This window comes from Salmo trutta, chromosome 20 (assembly GCF_901001165.1).
Source record: "Salmo trutta chromosome 20, fSalTru1.1, whole genome shotgun sequence".
Taxonomy (NCBI): domain Eukaryota; kingdom Metazoa; phylum Chordata; class Actinopteri; order Salmoniformes; family Salmonidae; genus Salmo; species Salmo trutta.
In genome coordinates this window covers 27,731,640-27,746,733 of record NC_042976.1, presented here as the reverse complement: position 1 = coordinate 27,746,733, position 15,094 = coordinate 27,731,640, and the positions used below count along the sequence as shown (strand labels likewise).

The window sequence follows — 15,094 nt, the reverse complement described above, 5'->3', positions numbered from 1 at the left end:
GAACCCGGGAAAAACCTGAAGGATGACGAGGCGGCCTCTGGCTGAAACAGATTATCGCCTTTGGTAAGTGGCCGATCAGAGGACCATTGAATGAGGCGCGTGCACGATATGCCCCCGTGGAGAAATTTCATTCGGCTGTTTAGGCTCATTGCAGATTCCCGGTCGGAATATTATCGCTTTTCTACGAGATAAATGGCATAAAAATTGGTTTTAAACAGCGGTTGACATGCTTCGAAGTACGGTAATGGAATATTTAGACATTTTTTGTCACGCCATGCGCCATGCTCGTGACCGTGATGTAGCATTCTGATAGTGTCTAGAACTCACGAACAAAACGTCGCTGTTTGGATATAATGATAGATTATTTGGGACCAAACCTACATTTGTTATTGAAGTAGAAGTCCTGGCAGTGTATTCTGACGAAGAACAGGAAAGGTAAGAACATTTTTCTTATAGGAAATGTGATTTTGGTGAAGGCTGAACTGGGTGGGTGTCTAAATAGCTAGCCCGTGATGCCGGGCTATGTACTTAGAATATTGCAAAATGTGCTTAATCCGAAAAGCTATTTTAAAATCGGACATATCGAGTGCATAGAGGAGTTCTGTATCTATAATTCTTAAAATAATTGTTATGCTTTTTGTGAACGTTTATCGTGAGTAATTTAGCAAACTGTTAGTAAATTCCCCGGAAGTTTGCGGGGGGTATGCTTTTTCTGAACGTCACATGCTAATGTAAAAAGCTGGTTTTTGATATAAATATGAACTTGATTGAACAGACATGCATGTATTGTATAACATAATGTCCTAGGTGTGTCATCTGATGAAGATCATAAAAGGTTAGTGTTGCATTTAGCTGTGGTTTGGGTTTATGTGACATGATATGCTAGCTTGAAAAATGGGTGTCTGATTATTTCTGGCTGGGCACTCTCCTGACATAATCTAATGTTTTGCTTTCGTTGTAAAGCCTTTTTGAAATCGGACAGTGTGGTTAGATTAACGAGATTCTTGTCTTTAAATAGCTGTAAAATAGTAATATGTTTGAGAAATTGAAGTAATAGTATTTCAAACGATTCAAAAATCGCGCCACTGGATTGAAGTGGCTGTTACGTAGGTGGGACTAATTCGTCCCACATGCGCCAGAGAGGTTAATGTGTGATACGGAATTATCAGTAAAGCTGTGGTTTGTGTAGAAGCAAGGCGTATGCGACGTTCAGAATTATTAGACTAATATGAGATGTCGATAATCATTTTATCTGATATATCATCTAGGGTTTCATTCGGAAAATGGTAACTCGTTAAACAAGTTCTTCCGTGGTGCCCCAAATCCTAATGACTTAATTGTTACATGATGAATTTAACTGAGTAACTATAAAACCTAAACTCAGTAAAAAAGAAACATCCCTTTTTCAGGACCCTGTCTTTCAAAGATAAATCGTAAAAATCCAAATAACTTCACACATCTTCATTTTAAAGGGTTTAAATACTGTTTCCCATGCTTGTTCAATGAACCATAAACAATTAATGAACATGCACCTGTGGCACGGTCGTTAAGACACAAACAGCTTAGACGGTAGGCAATTAAGGTCACAGTTATGAAACCTTAGGACACTAAAGAGGCCTTTCTACTGACTCTGAAAAACACCAAAAGAAAGATGCCCAGGGTCCCTGCTCATCTGCGTGAACGTGCCTTAGGCATGCTGCCAGGAGGCATGAGGACTGCAGATGTGGCCATGGCAATAAATTGCAATGTCTGTACTGTGAGACACCTAAGACAGCGCTAAAGGGAGACAGGATGGACAACTGATCGTCCTCGCAGTGGCAGACCATGTGTAACAACACGTGCACAGGATCGGTACATCCGAACATCACACCTGCGGGACAGGTACAGGATGGCAACAACAACTGCTCGAGTTACACCAGGAATGCACAATCCCTCCATCAGTGCTCAGAGTGTCCAGGGCTTGTAGGCCTGTTGTAAGGCAGGACCTCGCCAGACATCACTGGCAAAAACGTCGCCTATGGGCACAAACCCACCATCGCTGGACCAGACAGGACTGGAAATGGCTCTTCGCTGTCTCACCAGGGGTGATGGTCGGATTCGTGTTTATCGTCGAAGGAATGAGTGTTACATCGAGGCCTGTACTCTGGAGCGGGATCAATTTGGAGGGTCCGTCATGGTTGGAGGCGGTGTATCACAGCATCATCGGACTGAGCTTGTTGTCATTGCCTACAATCTCAATTCTGTGCATTACAGGGAAGACATCCTCCTCCCTCATGTGGTACCCTTCCTGCAGGCTCATCCTGACATGACCCTCCAGCATGACAATGCAACCAGCCATACTGCTCATTCTGTGTGTGATTTCCTGCAAGACAGCAATGTCAGTGTTCTGCCATGGCCAGCGAAGAAACCGGATCTCAATTCCATTGAGCACGTCTGGGACCTGTTGGATCGGAGGGTGAGGGCTAGAGCCATTCCCCCCAGAAATGTCTGGGAACTTGCAGGTGCCTTGGTGGAAGAGTGGGGTAACATCTCACAGCAAGAACTGGCAAATCTGGTGCGGTCCATGGGGAGGAGATGCACTGCAGTACTATAATACAGCTGGTGGCCACACAAGATACTGACTGTTACTTTTGATTTAGTCACATGTCTGTGGAACTTGTTCAGTTTGTCTGTTGTTGAATCTTATGTTCATACAAATATTTACACAGTTGACAGTGAGAGGATGTTTTTTTTTCTGAGTTTATTTAGTTGATTCGGTACATAAGTCATCAGATTAATGTTTAGTCATGCCACGACACCTGTATTTGGGTTAGGGTTAGAGTTTTTCCCCATTCTTCTCTGCAGATCCTTTCAAGTTCTGTCAGGTTGGATGGGGAGTGTCGCTGCACAGCTATTTTCAGGTCTCTCCAGAGATGTTCGATCGGGTTCAAGTCCGGCCTCTGGCTGGGCCACTCAAGGACATTTTAGAGACTTGTCCTGGCTGTGTGCTTAGGGTCATTGTCCTGTTGGAAGGTGAACCTTCGCCACAGTCTGAGTTCCTGAGTGCTCTGGAGCAGGTTTTCATCAAGGATCTCTCTGAACTTTGCTCCATTCATCTTTCCCTCAGTCCTGACTAGTCTCCCAGTCCCTGCCGCTGAAAAACATCCCCACAGCATCATGCTGCCACCACCATGCTTCACCGTAGGGATGGTGCCCAGTTTGGCTGGGCGGCCAGCTCTAGGAAGAGTCTTGGTGGTTCCAAACTTCTTCCATTTAAGAGTGATGGAAACAACTTTTCTTGGGGACCTTCAGTGCGGCAGAAATGTTTTGGTACTCTTCCCCAGATCTGTCCCTCGACACAATCCTGTCTCGGAGCTCTACGCACAATTCCTTCGATCTCATGGCTTGGTTTTGGCTCATGCACTGTCAACTGTGGGACCTTATATAGACAGGTGTGTGTATGTGTGACTTTCCAAATCATGTCCAATCGATTGAATTTACCACAGGTGCGCTCTAATCAAGTTAAAGAAACATCTCAAGGATGAGTCATGGAAACAGGATGCACCTGAGCTCAATTTCGAGTCTCACAGTAAGGGTCTGAATACTTATAAGTAAGGTATTGATTTTTTTATTAAATTGCAAACATTTCTAAAACCTGTTTTTGCTTTGTCATTATGGGGTAGTGTGTGTGTGTGTGTGTGTGTGTGTGTGTGGATTGAGGGGAAAAAATACATTTTAGCGTAAGGCTGTGACGTAAGAAATTGTGGGGAAAGTCAAGGGGTCTGAATACTTAACGAATGCATTGTATGTCTATAATAAAAAATACTTAACTGTTTTGACAAAACAGTCCAAAAGTCCTGTAGGCTCTAGTTTTGACTTACCTTGATTATTGTCCAGCCATGTGGTCAAGTGCTGCAAAGAAGACCTAGTTAAGCTGTGGTTGGCTCAGAACAGAGTGAGATGTCTTGCTCTTCATTGTAATCAGAGGGCTAATATAAATACTATGCATGCCAGTCTCTCTTGACTAAGAGTTGAGGAGAGACTGACTGCATCACCTATTTTATTTTATAAGAAACATTTTAAATTCCAAACTTACACACAGTTCTGACACACACACTCTTACCCCACCATGGGTCTTTTCACAGTCCCCAAATTCAAGAAAGCGGAACGCACTTCCATCTCATACTGCTCAAATGAACAGCAGACCTGGTTAAAAAAAAATACATCTCACGGCACAACGCCTCTCCCCTATTTGACCTTGATAGTTTGTGTTATGTAGGCTGTGTGCCGTTTTTATTTTATTTATGTAGATCTGTCCTTGTTAATCAATGTTCTGTATTATGTCATGTTTCATGTTTTGTGTGGACCCCAGGACTAGTAGCTGCTGCTTTCGCAACAGCTAATGGGGATCCTAATAAAATACCTGTACTGTACTTGCTGCCCTACATTTGGCCTCTTTCTGTGTGGACTGTGGGGTAAACTAAATGAACCTCTGTTTCATCGCTGGTTTTAGCATTGCTACTGTATGGCTCTATGGAGAATGGATGTATTATACACAAAGGATCGTATGGGGACATATACTTGTACCCACAGTTATTTGTTAAAGACAGACATTTGTGGTGGAGAACCATGGTCAGACTGCCAGCCAGGTTTAGATTGGTATAAAACATTTAATAGAGCACAATATTCTGATCCTTAAAATGAGACAGATTAAGTCTCCGAAATTCCCCGGAGTCCTCACACAGTGCCAGGAAATTAGAGGGGAGAATTTGAGTTACAGTATGTGTTGATTGTCTGTGTGTTTCTTTGATACCGGTTAACACACTTTCAGAGGCAGTTATAGGCCTGAAGTGGAAACTTGATTTAAATGCCTGGTTGGTCTCACTGTGTTATGGAGCCTCTATCACACATTGACCATCTGAACCCAATGACCCAGCACTGACTTCTATCTGACTTGTTCATTTCAGTTAGTTGTTATATAATGTAATTTTGGTCTACTTGCTTTAGTGTATTGAATCTCTCTTTTTCCTCTCTCTCACCCTCGCTCTCTCCTCTGCACAGATGGAGTCTAAAAGGAGGAAGTGAAACTCAGTCACTCAGCGACTGTTCCTCAACATTCTACTGCACTTTCAGAAGTGAAGCAAGGCCCACCTCAAGAGGGCACAGAATACAATCTGTTGTGACCAACATCACAGGGTCACTGAGAAACTGAATCCATCAACACAGCACCTTTGTTTAGTCACAATGGCTCGTATCCACAAGTTTGAAGTGTTTCAGAGTAGAAGTGCTGATATGCGATCAGATTTCCCTTTTAGATCATAATGAATAAGATAATATTGACTGAGGAGACTTGATCCTAGATCTGCAAACCCACTCACACTATTTGTGAATACTGGCCAGTATGATCACAACACATCCTAACAGATCTGAACCTAACCTTACCCTCTGGTAACCCCAATTGGCATCCATATCTATCATGAAGTGTGATGCTGACTGAGTATTTTGTTCTTGTAACTGCCTTGGTTTCTTTGTGCCATTCTAAAGTATGTTCGCAAGATGAATGTGGTTTTCATGACCTAATGGACCGAGGTTGTAGGAAAACTTTGAATGAAGTGAAAATACCTTTTAGTATTCAGTGTTGGATTTTACACCTTAATGTCCCACTTTAGACCACTGCAACACAGCTCCTGTGGAAGACCTACCCTGTTTGAATCCCCCAGAGTACATTGTTTTGATTCTACTCTTAATGTAATCTTAATTTATCAAAGCTTCATAGGCTATCAGTAAGCTTTCAAACCCAGGCCCCAGATTCACAAAACACTTCAAACACAAAACTTAAGAAGCTTCTTAAGAGAAAAAATATGTCTGTTAGTGCAATTCCTTAAACATTTCTTAAGAATTCATGCTTTTCTTACGAACTTATCAAATATCTTTTTCCAAACTTCACTGTCTTTTTAACATGATTGTCGCTAAGCAACTGAACTAGCTTGCTATTTTGCGGGCAATCTTATTAGCATATTTCTTACTGCGATAACTGGAGAGAAACAATTGGGGGTGGGGGATTTAAAAACAATCAATACTGGAACGTTCAGGTTACGTTTGAGTCAATTAAACATGTTCAATTGCTTTCAGTATCATATTTTCTCAATTCCATGCATTTAAGACCAGGCTTTAGCTATCTTGGAAGAAGAAATCCACTAACTTTATTTTCAAGAATCACATTTCTTAACAATTTTCTTAGGAAGAAACTTAAGAACATTTTCAATAACTTTATTGAGGAATAGCAACTTTTTGTAAGTTTCTTCAGTATAAAGGTAAGAACAAATTGCACTTAAGAATACATTTCTTTTTAAGATTGTTTTGTGAATCTGGGCCCAGTTCTCAGAGATAATGTAGACCTCTTACTCAGAACTGTAGCAGGGTTGGAGAGAGTGTGGTAGACTATGGTCAGATAAAATTATTTTATAAAATTATTTCATTGCCATTTGAGGATGAATAAATATGATTATAAGTAAGAATGTCAGCGTGTGTGTTTTCAAATAATCAAATTTATTTATAAAGCCCTTTTTACATCAGCTGATGTCAAAGTGCTATACAGAAACCCAGCCTAAAACCCGAAACAGCAAGCAATGAAGATGTGGAAGCACGGTGGCTAGGAAAAACTCCCTAGAAAGGCAGGAACCTACAGTTGAAGTCGGAAGTTTACATACACCTTAGCCAAATACATTTAAACAGTTTTTTTTGTTTGTTTTTTTACAATTCCTGACATTTAATCCTGGTAAAAATTCCCTGTCTTAGGTCAGTTAATTATGGATCACCTCTATATTTTAAGAATGTGAACATTTCAGAATAATAGTAAAAAGAATGATTTGATTTATTTCAGCTTTTATTTCTTTCATCACATTCCCGGTGGGTCAGAAGTTTACATACACTCAATTAGTATTTGGTAGCATTGCCTTTAAATTGTTTAGCTTGGGTCAAACATTTCGGGTAGCCTTCCACAAGCTTCCATAAGTTGGGTGAATTTTGGCCCATTCCTCATGACAGAGCTGGTGTATCTGAGTCAGGTTTGTAGGCCTCCTTGCTCGCACACACTTTTTCAGTTCTGCCCACAAAGTTTCTATAGGATTGAGGTCAGGGCTTTGTGATGCCCACTCCAATACCTTGACTTTGTTGTCCTTAAGCCATTTTGCCACAACTTTGGAAGTATGCTTGGGATCATTGTCCATTTGGAAGACCCATTTGCAACCAAGCTTTAACTTCCTGACTGATGTCTTGAGATGTTGCTTCAATATATTCACAAAATGTTCTACCCTCATGATGCCATCTATTTTGTGAAGTGCACCAGACCCTCCTGCAGCAATGCACCCCCACAACATGCTGCTGCCACCCCCGTGCTTCACAGTTGGGATGGTGATCTTCAGTTTGCAAGCCTCCCCCTTTTTCCTCCAAACATAACTATGGTCATTATGGCCAAACAGTTCTTGTTCATTTATGTTTCATCACACCAGAGGACATTTCTCTAAAAAGTACGATCTTTGTCCCCATGTGCAGTTGCAGACCGTAGTCTGGCTTTTTTATGGCGGTTTTGGAGCAGTGGCTTCTTCCTTGCTGAGCGGCCTTTCAGGTTATGGCGATTATAGGACTTGTTTTACTGTGGATATAGATACGTTTGTACCTGTTTTCTCCAGCATCTTCGCAAGGTCCTTTGCTGTTGTTCTGGGATTGATTTGCACTTTTCGCACCAAAGTACGTGCATCTCTTGGAGACAGAACGCATCTCCTTCCTGAGCGGTATGACGGCTGTGTGGTCCCATGGTGTTTATACGTGCGTACTAAAAACAGCAGGTCCGGGACAAGGTAGCACGTCTGGTGAACAGGTTAGGGTTCCATAGCCTCAGGCAGAACAGTTGAAACTGGAACAGCAGCACAACCAGGTGGACTGGGGACAGCGATCTGTTTTCAGATTCCTTGGTCAGATGATTTGATGTGATTCCCAGTAGAATACGCCATGGTGAGATTCTGTGGGTGCCTTCTGAGAAATTCATTATGGCTGGTTGCCTGCCAATACTGCTAGGGTGTGTTTTATAAAATGGGGGGGATGTGATGAAAGAAATATTGCAAATGTACGGTCCCTTACTAGACGTCCGCAAATGTTTTTAAAATATGCCGACCGCCTCAGGCCATGCCTGATGGCGAATGGCTGCTTATTGCAAATGTACAAAACATCACCAAAATGACATGGCCATTTCTCCTAAACGGAAAAGACTTCGAAAACGAAACTCGGCGGGCACGGGTTTGGCCAAATGGACTTTTAGCCCAGACACAAGATGGCGTCGAGGCCTCAATGCTTTTTGAGTCAAGGCCCATTTTCTGGGATTAAAGGTCGAAACCCTCATAGAGCGCAAAATTGACCGCTTCACTTCAAAGTACATGCACCAACTGTGTCAGGAAAAAAAAAGAACCAGCCATTTATCTATCGTAATTTATGAGAAATCATACAATGTACAATTGGTCATGGTTAAAGAAATGTTTTTTTTTTCAAAAAAGTTACAGATCCAGTTGCGGCGTGATGCGGAGCTCTACGTGATTTCTGTGATTTATCTGAAATCTCACACACACACACACACACACACACACACACAGTCAATGGGAGTAACACAGTGAGGGGCTTAGTTCGAATGCAATAGTTACCTGCATTCGAACTATCAAAGAACCGTCAGACCTAGAGCTCTGAAACTTTATATACATGTTCTAGAGCTTAAGTTGATCGTGCACAGTGAGGTATGTGGCTCTAAATGTTCTCGGGCTGAGAAACAGCCTCGTACATTTGCAATGACTTCAATTTATTTTGACCATCGCGAAAATGACAACATTTAGAAAAGTCCCAGAGTCACAAGTCTAAGTGCATTGAAACCGCCTTGGCCCATAGAGACAGACCCTAACGTTTCTGTCCAATACCTCTTCCATGTACCCCACAGCAACGCCCGGAAAAACTGCATTTTCAGCACTAATTAAGGTCGCTGCTCAGGCTCCGAATGAGCTATCAAGCCAAAACTCGGGATTCGGGGTGGCCTCAGATAGGCCGAAACATAATGTCGGAACTGGACCTGCAGCTAGAACGTACCTACGTGTTTTAAGTTTGTATTATGGATTAACCTCTTACATCTAGATGTTCCGCTAGCGGAACACCGCTCCAATATCCAATGATAGGGCGTGGCGCGAATTACAAACTCCTCAAAAATCCCAAAACTTCAATTTTTCAAACATATGACTATTTTACACCATTTTAAAGACAAGACTCTCCTTTATCTAACCACATTGTCCGATTTCAAAAAGGCTTTACAGGAGAGCAAAACATTAGATTATGTCAGGAGAGTACCCAGCCAGAAATAATCAGACACCCATTTTTCAAGCTAGCATATAATGTCACAAAAACCAAAACCACAGCTAAATGCAGCACTAACCTTTGATTATCTTAATCAGATTACACTCCTAGGACATTATGTTATACAATACATGCATGTTTTGTTTAATCAAGTTCATATTTATATCAAAAACCAGCTTAAAAAAACCACATTAGCATGTGACGTTCAGAACTAGCATTCCCACCGAAAACTTCCGGTGAATTTACAAAATTACTCACAATAAACGTTCACAAAAAACATAATTATTTTAAGAATTATAGATACAGAACTCCTTTATGCAATCGCTATGTCCGATTTTAAAATAGCTTTTCGGTGAAAGCACATTTTGCAATATTCTGAGTAGATAGCCCGGCCATCATGGCTAGCTATTTTGACACACACCAAGTTTGGCAATCACCAAACTCAGATTTACTATAAGAAAAATTGGATTACCTTTGCTGTTCTTCGTCAGAATGCACTCCCAGGACTTCTACTTCAACACATGTTGGTTTGGTTCCAAATAATCCATAGTTATACCCAAATAGCTGCATCTGTTCTTGCGTTCAAGACACTATCCAAAGGGTGACGCGCCGGCGCGTATCGTGACAAAAAATGTCAAAATATTCCATTACCGTACTTCGAAGCATGTCAAACGCTGTTTAAAATCAATTTTTATGCCATTTTTCTCGTAAAATAGCGATAATATTCCGACCGGGCAACGTTTTCGTTCAGACTGAAAATGTAAAATGGACTCTTCACGTGCATGCGCGCGCCCGTTTCATTGTTCTCAGATCGACTACTATCCAAATGCGCTACTGTTTTTCAGCCAGGGACTGCAGAGTCATCATTCTACGTTCTGGCGCCTTCTGAGAGCCTATGGGAGTCTTAGAAAATGTCACGTTACAGCAAAGATTCTCTGTTTTTGATAAAGAGGCTATAGAATGCCAAGAAATGGTCAGAGAGGGCACTTCCTGTATGCAATCTTCTCAGGTTTTGGCCTGCCATATGAGTTCTGTTATACACAGACACCATTCAGTTTTAGAAACTTTAGGGTGTTTTCTATCCAAATCAAACAATTATATGCATATTCTAGTTTCGGGCAGGAGTAATAACCAGATTAAATCGGTACGTTTTTTTATCCGGCCGTGAAAATACTGCCCCCTATCCTAAACAGGTTAAACAGAAGGCACTGTGAATTTTGGGACTGCTCTGAAATGTGATAGTTGGCTTCTAAACGAGTTGGACAAAGTGGGTTTGGTATCAGTTTGGTGTCAGAATGATATCTTATTGACTGATGGATGCTGACTTGCTAGCTGACTTTTGTACATTTGCAATAAGTTCAAACAGTGATGAACCATCACCAAAATGACAGACTGAAATCAACACTAAAATATGTTGGCAAATGGCATCACCGTAGTCTCTAGTCCGTGCCAAGTTCAAGAGGATGCCCCACTTGACCGTAGCTCACTCTGTCTGACCGCAGCCACCGTGCAAAAAAGTAGGCCCAAAATTAAGCCTGGCCTAAATTTCAGGTGCTTTTGGGGGACAGCGGCAGAACCGTTAGGGTTAGAAGCACAATTCAACCACAGGAACATTCCTAAGGTCCTCCCGATCTGTGCAAACCTTGACATTAACATGGCATTAACCCTTAACAGTGAAAACAGGGTTTTTTCATCTCACAGTTTACAATGACATCTCTCCCCATAGGAATACAATGCCTGCTCCCCTAAATTCAACCTGAAGCCTATGTGGGTTATGAATGCCTTATGAACCTGTCTTCGATGACAATTCATCAGGCCACTATGAGGTTTACCTGTGTTGATTCTAAGCTTCCTGGAACAACCGGAAGTGGTTAAATTCACCCTAAAGGTGTTTTGATATACCCGACCTGCAGTTAGTGAAAAACACTCCATTCAACCCTGTGTAAATTAGTCAGTTCTTAACGTAAAGACTTTAAACTCAGGATTCTGTAAAAGCCTACCCCAATGAGGATATGTGTTTACTTTCCAACCGGAAGTGCTTTAAATTGTGGTCATAGGGGCTCTTTCGAAGGGTTAAAAAAAAGTCAGATCTTTCCAAAACTTCATATGTGTGATTAGGCAACCCTCATGAACTGTAAATCAGTCATTTCTCCCATCAGATTTCCAAGAAAAACTCACACACATACACAGCAAGGATGGAGTGACACAGTGCGGGGCTTACAGACACACAGAGCCTCCAATAGTTACTTTCGTTCAAACTATCAAAGAACCGTCAGACCTAGAGCTCTGACTATTTAGAAACCTGTTCTAGAGCTCAAGCCGATAGTGCACAGTGACTCTAGAAGGTTCTTAGAACGAGAAACTGCCTTGTACATTTGCAACAACTTCAATTCATTTTGACCACCATGAAAATGACAACATTTAGAAAAGTCCCAGAGTCACAAGACTAGGTGCATTAAAACCGACTCAGCCCATAGAGACGGACCCTAACGTTTCTGTCTGATAGCTCATTCAAGGACCCCGTAGCAAAGCCCGGAAAACATGGATTTTCAGCACCAATTAAGGTTGCTGCTCGGGCTCCGAATGACCTATCGAGCCGAGATTCGGGGTCGCCCCAGCAAGGCCTATACATAATGTCAGAACTGGACCCGCAGCTAGAACGTAACTAAGTGTTTTATGTTTTATTATGGTTTAAACAGAAGGTGCTGTGAATTTTGGGCCTGCTCTGAAATATGTGATAGTTGGCTTCTAACTGAGTTGGATAAAGTGGGTTTGGTGTCAATTTGTATCAGTTTGGTGTCAGAATGATATCTGATTGACTGATGGACGCTGACTTGCTAGCTGACTTTTTTGTACATTTGCAATAAGATTAAACAGTGATAAACCATCACCAAATGGACATGATGAAATCAATACAATGAGCGATGGAGTGGAACCACTATCCCTGCCCGGCCATCCCGAGTTCATCGGATCAGTCAATTTCACATTTCTGCAGTATTTTTGAGCATGTCAAATTCGTGATGGTAAAAGCCCATTGAAACATATTGCAAATGGACAGCCGTGCACCAGGTGATTGGAATGGGTTACCAGGAGCACATTTGTTTAAGTTTTTTAATGCCTTTGGGGGGGTGCAAGGGGTTCACGGCTGGGTAGGGAGCACCCCCCCCCCCAAATAAGGGGCACCCCTGGTCATTTTGGACATTTTTCCAAAAATCATTACATGACAGAATCCCACTTCTCTCTCATCATACATGACAAATAGACCTAGGTTGATTCAGGGCTTAACATAGTGATATATATGCACTGTTCAAAAAAATAAAGGGAACACTTAAACAACACATCCTAGATCTGAATGAAAGAAATAATCTTATTAAATAGTTGAATAGTTGAATGTGCTGACAACAAAATAACACAAAAATAATCAATGGAAATCCAATTTATCAACCCATGGAGGTCTGGATTTGGAGTCACACTCAAAATTAAAGTGGAAAACCACACTACAGGCTGATCCAACTTTAATGTAATGTCCTTAAAAAAAGTCAAAATGAGGCTCAGTAGTGTGTGTGGCCTCCACGTGCCTGTATGACCTCTCAATAACGCCTGGGCATGCTCCTGATGAGATGGCGGATGGTCTCCTGAGGGATCTCCTCCCAGACCTGGACAAAAGCATCCGCCAACTCCTGGACAGTCTGTGGTGCAACGTGGCGTTGGTGGATGGAGCGAGACATGATGTCCCAGATGTGCTCAATTGGATTCAGGTCTGGGGAACGGGCGGGCCAGTCCATAGCATCAATGCCTTCCTCTTGCAGGAACTGCTGACACACTCCAGCCACATGAGGTCTAGCATTGTCTTGCATTAGGAGGAACCCAGGGCCAACCGCACCAGCATATGGTCTCACAAGGGGTCTGAGGATCTCATCTCGGTACCTAATGGCAGTCAGGCTACCTCTGGCGAGCACATGGAGGGCTGTGCGGCCCCCCAAAGAAATGACTGACCCACCGCCAAACCGGTCATGCTGGAGGATGTTGCAGGCAGCAGAACGTTCTCCACGGCGTCTCCAGACTCTGTCACGTGCTCAGTGTGAACCTGCTTTCATCTGTGAAAAGCACAGGGCGCCAGTGGCGAATTTGCCAATCTTGTTCTCTGGCAAATGCCAAAAGTCCTGCACGGTGTTTGGCTGTAAGCACAACCCCCACCTGTGGACGTCGGGCCCTCATACCACCCCCATGGAGTCTGTTTCTGACAGTTTGAGCAGACACATGCACATTTGTGGCCTGCTGGAGGTCATTATGCAGGGCTCTGGCAGTGCTCCTCCTGCTCCTCCTTGCACAAAGGTGGAGGTAGCGGTCCTGCTGCTGGGTTGTTGCCCTCCTACGGCCTCCTCCACGTCTCCTGATGTACTGGCCTGTTTCATGGTAGCGCCTCATGCTCTGGACACTATGCTGACAGACACAGCAAACCTTCTTGCCACAGCTCGCATTGATGTGCCATTCTGGATGAGCTGCACTACCTGAGCCACTTGTGTGGGTTGTAGACTCCGTCTCATGCTACCACTAGAGTGAAAGCACCGCCAGCATTCAAAAGTGACCAAAACATCAGCCAGGAAGCATAGGAACTGAGAAGTGGTCTGTGGTTTCCACCTGCAGAACCACTCCTTTATTGGGGGTGTCTTGCTTATTGCCTACAATTTTCACCTGTTGTCTATTCCATTTGCACAACAGCATGTGAAATTTATTGTCAATCAGTGTTGCTTCCTAAGTGGACAGTTTGATTTCACAGAAGTGTGATTGACATTGTGTTGTTTAAGTGTTCCCTTTATTTTTTTGAGCAGTACATATATATATATATAAAATTTGGTCAGTATAAATGCCATTTGGACATGGTTCACTGACTTTTGGGTTCGGAAGCCGACTTTCTATGATCATATATGGCAAATGGACATAACATCTTGATTTTGCACTTTCAATACTTATATATTGCATTTGGACATTTCTTATGCCATTTGCCAATGGTTCACTGACTTTTGACTTCCTATGATAGCATATTGCAAATGGACAAAACATATGCCTTATGGACAACTCAATAAAATATGACAAAGGTATGTTCATACAGTTCTTATACATGTATAATTGAAAAAAATCTAAAGAATTTTGAAAAATGATCCAGTAAGTAATTTTTTTTAGAGGGTGATACATTTTTGAAAATATTTTCAAATGTTCAAACTTTGACACTCGGGTCTTGACTGTATGTCCATTTGCAATATGAAAATTTACTGTGGAGCGCACTCGGCATCTTTGGGATTTTTGCTGTATGACACTTGGCATTTGGCATTTGCCATAAGCTTTGAATGAATTACCAGCATTTGAGTGGTATTTGCAATTGTGTATATGTTTCGTCCAATGGCAATAAGATGCCATTCATTTTTGTCCATTTCATGGGGGTCTTCCCTTACCTTATTTTATTAACTTGTATGAGCGTAGAACATGAAGCAGTCAAGGTTGATTTGCTTTTTAGGAGAAAACTGTCATGGTTTGCTATCATATTTCCAGGTCGCAAATGTAAATGAGAACTTGTTCTCAACTTGCCTACCTGGTTAAATAAAGGTGAAATAAATACAATTAAATAATATTTCATCTAGGTATTTCTCAGCATCGTCATACACATCACTACTTGTTCGGATGTTTATTTATACTCTGTACATTGACTGCTGTGATCCGGGATGTACGC

At 42.1% G+C, this 15,094-nt stretch overlaps 1 protein-coding gene across 3 annotated transcripts in view; it reads left to right on the top strand.

The window, feature by feature from the left end:
- The window catches only part of LOC115155823 (OX-2 membrane glycoprotein-like), a 44,686-nt gene extending 38,189 nt beyond the window's left edge, over positions 1-6,497 (top strand). For all 3 annotated transcript variants that reach the window (XM_029702799.1, XM_029702798.1, XM_029702797.1), the window contains one exon: positions 5,041-6,497. In XM_029702799.1, the coding sequence (XP_029558659.1) occupies positions 5,041-5,051 (11 nt within the window). In that variant the 3' untranslated portion in view covers positions 5,052-6,497. The remainder of the gene's footprint in view (positions 1-5,040) is intronic.
- The last annotated feature ends 8,597 nt before the right edge of the window (positions 6,498-15,094 follow it).